Source organism: Alexandromys fortis, unplaced genomic scaffold (assembly GCF_014885135.2).
Source record: "Alexandromys fortis isolate MF-2015 unplaced genomic scaffold, M_Fortis_MF-2015_v1.1 scaffold_58, whole genome shotgun sequence".
Classification (NCBI taxonomy): Eukaryota; Metazoa; Chordata; class Mammalia; order Rodentia; family Cricetidae; genus Alexandromys; species Alexandromys fortis.
Genome location: NW_026067940.1, coordinates 2,550,572 through 2,561,393, shown reverse-complemented (window position 1 = coordinate 2,561,393; position 10,822 = coordinate 2,550,572). Strand labels below are relative to the sequence as shown.

The 10,822-nt window shown below is 42.2% G+C and overlaps 1 protein-coding gene across 2 annotated transcripts in view; it reads right to left on the bottom strand.

Moving 5' to 3' along the window:
• Positions 1-4,562: 4,562 nt before the first annotated feature.
• The window catches only part of Camsap2 (calmodulin regulated spectrin associated protein family member 2), an 83,832-nt gene continuing 77,572 nt past the window's right edge, over positions 4,563-10,822 (bottom strand). For both annotated transcript variants that reach the window (XM_050147704.1, XM_050147705.1), the window contains exons 15-17: positions 9,334-9,449; positions 6,856-6,974; positions 4,563-6,534 (exon numbers count right to left, since the gene is read on the bottom strand). In XM_050147704.1, the coding sequence (XP_050003661.1) occupies positions 6,229-6,534; positions 6,856-6,974; positions 9,334-9,449 (541 nt within the window). In that variant the 3' untranslated portion in view covers positions 4,563-6,228. The remainder of the gene's footprint in view (positions 6,535-6,855; positions 6,975-9,333; positions 9,450-10,822) is intronic.

The window sequence follows — 10,822 nt, the reverse complement described above, 5'->3', positions numbered from 1 at the left end:
GTGCTTAGTTTTTTTTTTTTTAAGAGTTTTGTTGTTTTTTTTTNATATTCTGTCTGTATGCCTGAAGGCCAGAAGAGGGCGCCAGACCTCTTTACAGATGGTTGTGAGCCACCATGTGGTTGCTGGGAATTGAACTCAGGACCTTTGGAAGAGCAGGCAATGCTCTTAACCACTGAGCCATCTCTCCAGCCCCCCAGTGCTTAGTTTTTTAAGAACTTAAATTCAGATACTTCAGTGGCTTTGGTGCTTTTGTTGTAGTTTGTGATATTCAGGTAGTCATGCTCTTACCTATTATAATCATATATATATATTTACTATTATTTTTTATAAACTATTTATTTATTTGGAATAAATCATGATCATTTCATTCAGATATTTTTCCAAACTTTTTCTCAACTATTTAAAGAAGTTTTTATAGTTTCAGTCAGATTTATCGTTTTTGGTTAAGGTTACTTTCTCTTTGATGTGTTATGGTTTGAATGCAAAATGTCTCTTACAGGCACATATATATCAAGCTAGTGGCATTGTCTTGGAAAGCTGTGGAACCTGCTGGACGTAGGATTTAGCTGGTAGATGTGGGGTTTAGGGGAGGACCTTGTGGTATCCTACCTCAACCTACTCCTACCTCTGCAAATGAATTCCATCACACTCTCTTGGGCTGTGGTGGACTGTGCCCTCTCCAACAGCGAGCCTAAAACAGATCCTTTCTACTTTAAGTTGCTCTGTCAGAAATTTCGTCACAGCAACAATAAATGTTACATGAGGTGTGGACCCCGAGTTCTATGGTTATCATTGTAAAGACTTATTAAGGGTATGGATGAGTGCCTTTATGTGTGTGTGTGCACCACCCTGTGTGCCTGGTGCCCACGGAGGCCAGATGTTGGGTTCCATGAGACTGGAGCTCTAGGTGGCTGTGAGCCATGAGGTTGGCTGTATTGGTTGGTGGTATCATCACCAGGGGCCCTCATCTGCGGCTCTCCTGCTGCAAGTGCTTTCGCCCTTCCTTCCAGGAGAGCATTCTCTCTGCACACAGCAGCTGCTCAAATGTACTAGGAATCTACAGAGACCTCACCCAGGAATCGTCAAGACTTGATGACCACAGTTCAAGGTACCTGGTGTCATCCTGACGAATCCCTCAGGGCCATGATGAAGAGATAAAGATGGATGACAAAGGGTAAAGCCAAGCTTTGTGTTTCTATCCCATTGATGTATCTTGAATTGAGAACGAAGCATCCTCTACTCACTAGTAGCGTTAGTCCTTTGTAGGTGTGAGTGTGTACTGAGGGGCACAGGACAGACAAAGGCCACTCGGGTTGGCCCTGATGCCTTACCACCTGAGACGGCTGGCAAGGGCCCCACCCTCACACTGAACATCTCAAATGTGCGGTTATTTTAGAAACTTTCAGGTACTAAACATGGGGTGGGGTAGCTGGGAATGGACAGAGTCAGACGTGAGCACTGGGCTCTAGCCTAGGGGATGAGTCAAAGTGAAAGCCTTGTGGCCTGCAGCTGGGTGATTGTCCCAGGGCTAGATCTACCCCAAATATCTTTGGCGGCCCTTGGAGGACATGGGGGAGGAGAGCAGGGACAGAACTGGAGACCTGGGAGGAAGGCAGCTTTCAAGGAAAGTGATACTGTCTTTCCGCAATTTTTTTTAAAGGTTTAAAGAAACAGAAAATTTAAAGAGAAGCAGCAGGTAAGTCCCTCTCTATAAAAAGGTCCCCAGAATTTGCACAATTTATTTGGAGAGGAAATACTGTTTTCTTTTGATGGTATTGTGCCCTCAGAAGCTGCCAAGCTACTTACTGTCTGCCATGACTCTCCAGTGATTTCACAGGTTAGTGCAGGTTTCTAGCTTCTTGTAAAGCTTTATTAGCACTAGGTTCTGCCATTCAGAAAAACCAATTCTAAAGTCACTTTCGGTTTGGGCTGACTTTGTAAACAGCCCCTTCCTGCTTCTGGGCAAGGCTATAATCAGGGAACTCAAAAGACATCCACGATGGTACTTGGGGCTTCCTCTCAAGCAGGGAGGGAACTCTTAGTAGAGAAGATCAGCCATCACGTACCAGTGACCTTGATAAAAGGCAGACTGTGACATCCTGCCTTGTATTGAGGCCAAAGCAAACTTAGGGGCTCCTGAAGATGTGTGGACAAACGAAAATTCTCAGTGGTTCCACCAAGCACTGAGATGATCTCCTCGACTCTCTACTTCCCCACGCCGAAGAATAAAATGAACATGGAGAAGTTCTCATAGTTCAACCCCCCACACCCCACCCAGTGTTGTGATAGCTTGGAATGTCTTAGTTTTGTTTTGGTGTGACTACAGATATTTCCCTATGGTTCGGCCACACTGAAAGGCAAGCTGGGTGAGCCTGTGAGGACTTTTAATGTCTGTTGTGTGAACTGATATTTACAGCCATGGTTCTGACCAGCGAGGACGACATGATGAAACTTGTGTTTAGGAAAACAGACAGATGGAGACTGACCTTCTGAAGGTTCTACCGTGCCAAGCATGGGCTGTGAACGCCTGGCCACCAGTCGGGAACAGAGAGGATGAGGAACATACTAGGTTTTGGAGGCTGCCTGAGATTAAGGTTCGTCTGTTATAGGAGAGGAAGGAGTAAGAGCCTTTGAAGACGTTAGCCTAGTGTTTGCTATAGTTCGCTTTTCCACGACAGCTCTTCTGATTAGTGGGAGACAGAATCTTAGTTCTGATTTGTAGTTTCCTGGATGAGGACGGTAAACAACTAGGCACACTTACTGACCACCGTTTTCTGAGAACCATGTCTTCAGTTCATTAGCTCCTCTGTTAGTTGGTAGGTGCTTTTGGTGTCCAGAGGCCAGGAACCGGGATCACAGACAGACAGTGGTGAGCTAGCACATGGGTGCTAGGAACTGAACCCAGGTCCTCGGGTAGAGCAGCTAGTGCCTTTTATACTAGGCACCTATAGAGGAACAGCTTAAGTGCAGCGGTGACACTAAGGTTTGGGGTCTTTTAGGAAGCTGCACACAGGTGATTGAGTTTCTTATGTGAGAAGCAACTCTGACATGTATAACTTCCCCATCCTCCATGAAATTATACAAAACCCACACATCTGATTTCTAAAAGAGAAACTGTCATTCGGAAGGCACGGATCTGGTTTTTCAGTAGCATTGTTTCTATGGGATGATGGAGTTTCATTCACTTCAGATTCTTTTTTTTTCTTCCAATTCCTGGTTCCTAAGGCAGGTTTGCAGCTGTTTGATTCATTAGATTTTACTCATTATCTCTGTGTAGAGGTCAGAAATAAAGATGTTTGTTCCTGTTCGCTGTGGAGTAGTTTCCTCTACCTCAGCCACGTTCACCAGGTGAGGGGGAAGACCCATGGCTTATGTATATTTCTGTGATACACCAAACTTTTAGGATCAGATATTTCTGACTCTGGAAAATTAAAATATTGGAGAATATTGTGAGAGTGTAGTTGTATTCTCAGGATTGAGTATCTTACAAAAAGGTGGAGCTCACGCCAATGCCCGAGCATTCTTTGGGCACGTAAGTACGCATGAAGAGTTCTTAGAAGTAAATAGTCAAATCGTTGTATTAGACCCAGGCTGAGAGACAGGAGAACTCCATGATGCAGCCTCCCGAGTGCGGATAATTTTACCAAAGACAAGACACACACTTTATTGAAGAGTCAGGGTCATCTGGTGCCATGCTTTTATTCAAATGAAGGGGAACTACACTGTACCAGGAACTAGCAAGTCTGACAGCATGGACGGCACGCATCGTCTGCAGTGCTCAGGAGTGGACGGTAAGCACACCACACACTGCACATTGCCCAACAGTGTCCATCAAGTCACGCCGAGAAAGATGGCTTTGGCTTTAAACAGCCAAATAAAAAACTGTAACAGTCCTCCAAAAACAAAACTGAGAAACTGAGAGGAATGAAAAACTTGCGAAGTTGTGTTAAGTAGCAGAAGTTGACAGGCCACACAGCTCACCATGACAAGGATTTGGCAATTTAAACTGAACACTTGTCATGGTGATCTGACCTTGCCAATGACAACACTTGTGTTTCAATAAGGTCGATGGAAATCGCCAATCTTTATGGAACGGCTATTTCCATTTGTATAATTTTAGAACATAATTTAAAAAGCTGCACCATAATAAAAAATCTGCAGACTAAAGAAATATATCTGTATTCCTCTTGCATTAATAAAGTAAAATATACTGAGAGCAATGAGCTTCGTGGCAATATTCACACCCTACCTTTAGACACTAGACATTCAGTTCAGTTGCTGGATATACAATTTAAGAGCAGAGACAGTGTGTTTAGTGTTCATTAGTTCTTCCACTGTCTTGCATCTAACTTTTCTTTACTTAATACTCAGATGATAGCAAGAAGACTGCTTTGATAGGGAAAAGACCATGTTTAGTCATATAAAATACTTATTAAATTCCTTTGTCTACTACCATCTTGTTTTGATTAGGTTTGTTCATAATTTTTAGACTAGTCTTATCCTAAGGATATATCTGTTTGACCATTTCCTTCTAATTGTGATAAAAATTGGTGTCTGAAAGGTAAAATGTGAAATTCCCCATTTTAATATTCATATATACATATATGTATACATTTAAAATATAAGAGTTACATATCCTGGTCTCTTACATGCAAGCAGTAGATCACAAATAGTTTTGAGCTACACATACATTTTGCACAGGTTTTGGAAAAAAATCCATGAAAATTTTTTTACAGTTTTAACAAATATACATAAATATAAGAACATAAATTACAGTAAAATATTGACAGCATTTGGGAAAATGTTGAAAACCCAGACGCACTGATACCTAGAAGCCTTACAATAGTAAAGTACAGCTCAGGGACATCCCACTCCGTTCTTCTTACATAAGTACACACATCACATGAGACACAAGTGCTCTCTAAACAACTCAATTAGAGAAATGTACATGTTTTCATCTCTACATCCATGAAAGAAAACAAACTACTCTCTCACATAAACGCTATGTCCCTGCCCCCCCAGTGTACACAGCTGTCACAACACTGAAACATAACAGGGTCACATAATCAATCATTCAAGTCTTTTCCTGAGAATGAAGTTTTCCCCAACTAACCCTCTGGTATACTTGCTAAAGAATGAAGACAGTGTAGAGGAGATTTCAAGTGTGCCCTAAACCTAAGCTGCTCCACTGGAAAGGGATTGAAAAAAAAAAAAAAAACCCAGTACAACCAAAATAACACGAAGCTACTTTCAAATCAAAATGTAGCCCTTTGTACATGTTTAAAAATTCTAAATATAGTTTCTCTATCGGTTATAAATATAAAGGCTTCCTGAGAATGGCCGGGAAGCCTGGCATTTTCATACTGAAAGGCGACACTCAAGTGTTACTCACTTCTGCCAGCTTATAAAGTGACTTTAAAAGAATAGAAAGTGTTTTGTTGTTGTTAAAAGCACAACCTGAATTATTCTGAGTTGGCTAGAAGTGGCATATAACATACTGATTTAATCAGCAGCTTCTTAAAAGATACTCTGGGCTAAGCCTGTGTGGTCTGCAGGGAACCCAGGAGCAGCTTTTACACCTCCTTACTCAACAGAGAATGTTAATACTTGTGTGAGTAATAAATATAGAATGTAAATACTTAGAATAATTCTTGCAAATGCTGTAACACCATTAAACATGAGGGCTATTGTAAAACATAACACTAGTGTTCTCTTAACATCATAAGAAAGGTGCAAGTTACTTCTCAATGTGAACTTTCTACTTTCATGATCTCCACATGAACAACACACGAAGGCAGCTTAGAAGAAGCCCCCAGGAGAGAGAAGAGTAACAACAACAGCAACAAAACCATCTGAAGATGTGCACACATAGTATAGGGTTAAAAAAAATACAACACATAATTTGTCATCTAGCCACATTTCAAGCCTATGTCCCACTGTGTCCATGAGAATTCAGTGCTTCAAGGTCTCTGACACCAGGCAGGCGAACCTGGTGACACACAAACCTGTTTGTGAATCACGACATTTCCTTCATCACTTGGCCTCATCCCCTAGTAAGAATCTTCTCACTCCACAATACTGTTTACATTCCAGTTGTTCACAACAACAGAGTGAAGGTCCAGTTTTAATTGATAAAAATCTTGTTGGCAATTAGAAAGATTTTCTATAGGCAGGAAAGATGAAGTACAAATCTACCGCAAAGGTTCGGAAGCAAGCATCCCCCGCCGCCTATGCTTTAGTAGGTAGGAGTTTTTTGGGCGTGACTGGTCTTTTGGTCTGCCATAAGTGGCTGTGAATGGTGATGGCATCCACACTGGCGGATAAAGTTTTAGCAGGTATGTGGCTAAACTGCTTCCTGTCAGAATTGTACTTGTAAAGTCCCTCAATCATCTTTTTAGTGATAGATTTAGGGCCTATCCCAGTCAGTTTATTGATTTCTTCAGTTTCTGGGCAGTAAGTATACAAAGACCTGAACTGGCAGCCTGAGTCCCGGAACAAGATTAGGAAGTTGTTGGCATCTGACTTCTCCATTTCCTTTAGAACAGAAAACAAAAACAAGATAACAATAAAGCTGTATTTATTCAATGTTTCTATAATTGTTAATATTTCTTGGTTAAAATTTATGACATTTTGAAATAGAATTTTATTTTGGCATCCTAGGGATCCTTTACCTGTGCTGAGCAGACACTTCACTACTGTATTCTACCAAAAATTCCCAAGTCTTTAATTAACCCTTTAGGTCTTCCAGAACTCTCTGAGAGATCACTACAGACCCACCAGAAGACCCTTGCACTGATCCAGAAGGCCCCTAAAGTTCTGAGACTCTAAATTTCATTTTCGTAAGAACACACTCACCTCTAATATTTTTTTCTTCTGACCTTCATTTACTTTCCCGGCCAGACAGCAGTGAGCTAATGCATTCTGGATTATGTGCTTATTGGATTTTGCACTCGGTTCCTTGTAGAGCTTTGGTCCTGTAGTAATCATTGACAACAGTTACAGAAATAACATCTCCAGACAGAAACACACCAGTTTTCCACGATGTGACTGCTCCTACACTGACATCGCTACAAGAGGAAACCAAATTCTGGACTTGAAGCTTCTTATGAACTTTTTTTTCCTCTTCTTTTTTTGAGACAGGGTCCATCTACTATGCAGCCTGTTGTAGACCAGGTTGGCCTTGAACTCACAGAGATCCACCTGCCTCTGCCTCCAAGTGCTGGGATTAAAGGTGTGTGCCAGGTCCAGCTCTTACGATCTTTTTAGGGGCTACACTCTAGCCACAACATTATTTTATTCACACAAGAACAAATTTGGGGGATGTTCTTGTGGCTTTATTTCACTGTCCCATGAAGGCAGTGCCGGGAATAAGACACTGCCTGTAACTGTTATACCGTCTCCTCAACCTTTCCAGGCTGCCTACATTACTGACTGTTGAGCTTAACATACAAAGGGTCCAAGAGTTATTTTTAGAAACCAAATTCTGGACTTGAAGCTTCTTATGGACTTTTTTTCTCCTCTACTCTTGAGACAGTGCCTCACTCTGTAAGCCTAGAGTGACCTGGAAATAACTATGCAGTCTAGGCTGGCCTCAAATTTGTGGCCATCTTCTTCCTTCAGTCTTACAAGTGTTGAGGTTACTGGCTTAAGCTACCATATTTAGCTTTAGCTTGCAAGAAAATGTAGTCTCGGGAGATATCTCAGTCAGTAAGTGCTTGTCTCGCAAGCACAAGGATGTGAGTTCAAGCCCCAGAAAAGATATTATATTAAAGGGGGAGGGGTGCTAGTGAGGTAGAGACAGGCAAATGAAAGAAACTCCATTTCAGAAACACACACAGCTGGGAGTGGTGGCACACGCCTTTAATCCCAGTTCTCAGGAAACAGAGGTAGGTGGATATCTGAGCTCAAGTCCAACCTGAGGTACATACTGAGACTCTGTTTAAAAATCCAAAAGCACACACACACACACACACACACACACACACACACACACACCTCTTCTGGCTCTGCATGTACACACAAAATGGAGAAAACCATCCTTTTCAGGGTATTCAGACTGCTCAACTTTAGAACAGAGGCAGGCAAAGGAACAGGGAAATACTCTCCATACTCACACTAGAGGCTGGAGAGACGGCTCAGTGGTCAAGAATACTGGCTACTTGCTTATCCAGGGTATCTGGGTTTGATTCCTAGCGCCTGCACAGTGGCTCACACCATCTCTAACTCTAGTTAGATGTCCTGATGCAGACCCCAGGTATGCAAGAGGGGAACAGACATATGCAGGCAAAACACTCATACATATATTTTAAAAAGGTTGTGGAATTGATCATAGGAGGTTGTACCAAAGCTATAGAATAAAGAGGAGAAAGAGGAAGCCAGAAAGTAAACACACAGGCCCCAGGGCCCATCTCCTTCTCCTGTTCTTCCGCACACACCACTCTCTTCTCTGTTGTCACGGTTCACCTCTCAACGCTGCCACCTTTTCCTCATTCCCTCTACTGTTCTTGCCTCTAGATGTCTTCTCACTTTCTGTTCTTTGATTTGATTCAATCATGTCTACTCACACAAAGGCTGGAGGAGGACCCGAAGGGAACAGGACATGAGCGGACACACCCTCCCAGACCTGATACATTCTTCCTACCTCTAGGTTCCCTTAACACTGCTGTTACCATCACTGCTATGGCTGTGGTGCTAGGGACTGAACTCAGGCCCTCAGACAGGTTAGGCAAACACTTCACCAGTAGATATATCCCTAGCCTTTATGTCTTTATTTTGAGACAGAGTCTCATTAAGTTACCCAGGCTGGTTATAACTGAAGCCCCTATGTTAGGGGCTGTTGGGGAGCCCTTAGGGATAGAATCTCCTTCACATATATATGAGGAACAATGTTTTGTTGGTAAAACTTTTCTAAGGTCTCTCTGAACCCCAATTATCACAGAGAAATGGTCAGTAATATTAAGGCAAATGGCGCTGATACCTTTAGTTTTGCTTAGAAACCTACCTTATTTGCCTCAGCGAGGCTGTATCCTGAAAGGCTGGCACCTCAGTGGCACTTTCCTTACTATAACAGACACTGTGTTTACACCAAGAGGTGAACAGTAACTTTGTTTGTTTGTATTTTTGCTTTTTCGAGACAGGGTTTTTCTGTGTAACTGTACTGGAACTCACTCTAGACCAGGCTGGCCTCAAACTCAGAGATCCCCTGCCTCTGTGTCCTGAGTGCCAGGGTTAAGGTGTGCGCCACCGCCTGGCTCAGGAACTCCTCTACTGCATCCCACACCTGTTCTCATGAGTGCATTCAATTAGAACGCTCCCCTGAATGTTCACACTAACCTGTGTACTCTGTTCCAGAAGCCACGGAAGAAGTTGTTGATGCATTTTCCCAGTCTTTCTCACCATTTCGACTGCCACAGCGACTCGGAGACAAGAAGCCTTCTACAGACTCTGACCTAAACATGAATAACTCAAGTTTTATGTCTCAAATGCTTGGGTTTCTGAGGCTCTATGTGATAGTATCAATCAAAACAACCTAGAGCTTTAAGAACGAGGTGGAAGAACTGCATCTTCCATATGGCACATTATAAACACTGCTGGGATGAACTTTTTCCATATGAAAACTTGCACAAGAGAATGGTAAGACAATGGCAAGTCCGAGATTCTGAGAGCCAGAGACACACTCTGTTGATGTGTGTGGGCAGTTTTCCTGTCCCAACCACCAGCTCCAAAATAACCAAAAAGAGGCTTAGTATTAATTATAAGTGCTCGACTGACAGCTCAGGCCTAACCAGCTCTTCAAATATAACCCATTTCTATGAGTCTATGTGCCGCTCGGGGCTTTCACCCCTGTCCCATTGTGTGTCTGACTCAGTCTGCATTTGGCTGGCAATTCCTCTGACTCTGCCCTTCCGCTATCCAGCGTTCTCCCCGTGTCAGGCCATCTTGTCCAATCTCTTGCTGTCTGTCTATCAGCCAATCAGCTTTTTATTAATGAGAGCAATACATATTTACAGAGTACAAAGACAGTTCCACAGCAGATATGGGTCTTCCAGTTCACTACACCGATTCTATCTAGTCTATATGCCAGAGAAGGAGTCCAAGAGACCGTATAATCTGTGTGTTAGATACAAAGGCTCCAGAATGTGAAATTCAAGCAAGCCAACTACTTTTGGGGTTATTCTAATGTTACTGTTATTTTTCTCTTTCTATTATTTAATTATAGTCGTATTAGCAACTATTTGTATATAGTTACTATTAGTATTTACAGCTTATAAAAGTATTAATGTTAACTCAAATTCTAAAAGAAATGGAAAAACAGATTATTTACTATAATCACTATATTTATTGATTTATTTACTAATTGTATGCGCACGCCGTGTGTGTGTGTGTGTGTGTGTGTGTGTGTGCACGCACATACTTGTACCATGTCATGCAGAAGGTCAGAGGAAACTTACTGGGGCCAGTTCTCTTCTCCCACCATGTGGTCTCAGGGACTGAACTCAGGTCATCAGGGGTGGCAGCGAGTGCCTTCACCCACTGGGTCATCTTAGTGGCTCCATTTCATATCATTTTAACAGAAAGTTTTTTTTTGTTTCTTTTTTGTTTTTCCAAGACAGGGTTTCTCTGTGTAGCCCTGCCCGACCTGAAACTCACAGACATCAGCCTGCCTCTGCCCCCTGAGTGCTAGAATTAAAGGCATGCGCTACCACCACTAAACTAAAAATTTGTGATGTTTCATTTAATATAAAATAACTCTAATTTTTATTTCAAGTTTTATATAATTGCAAGTACCACATTCTTTTCTATAAAAAAAATTTGAGAAGCT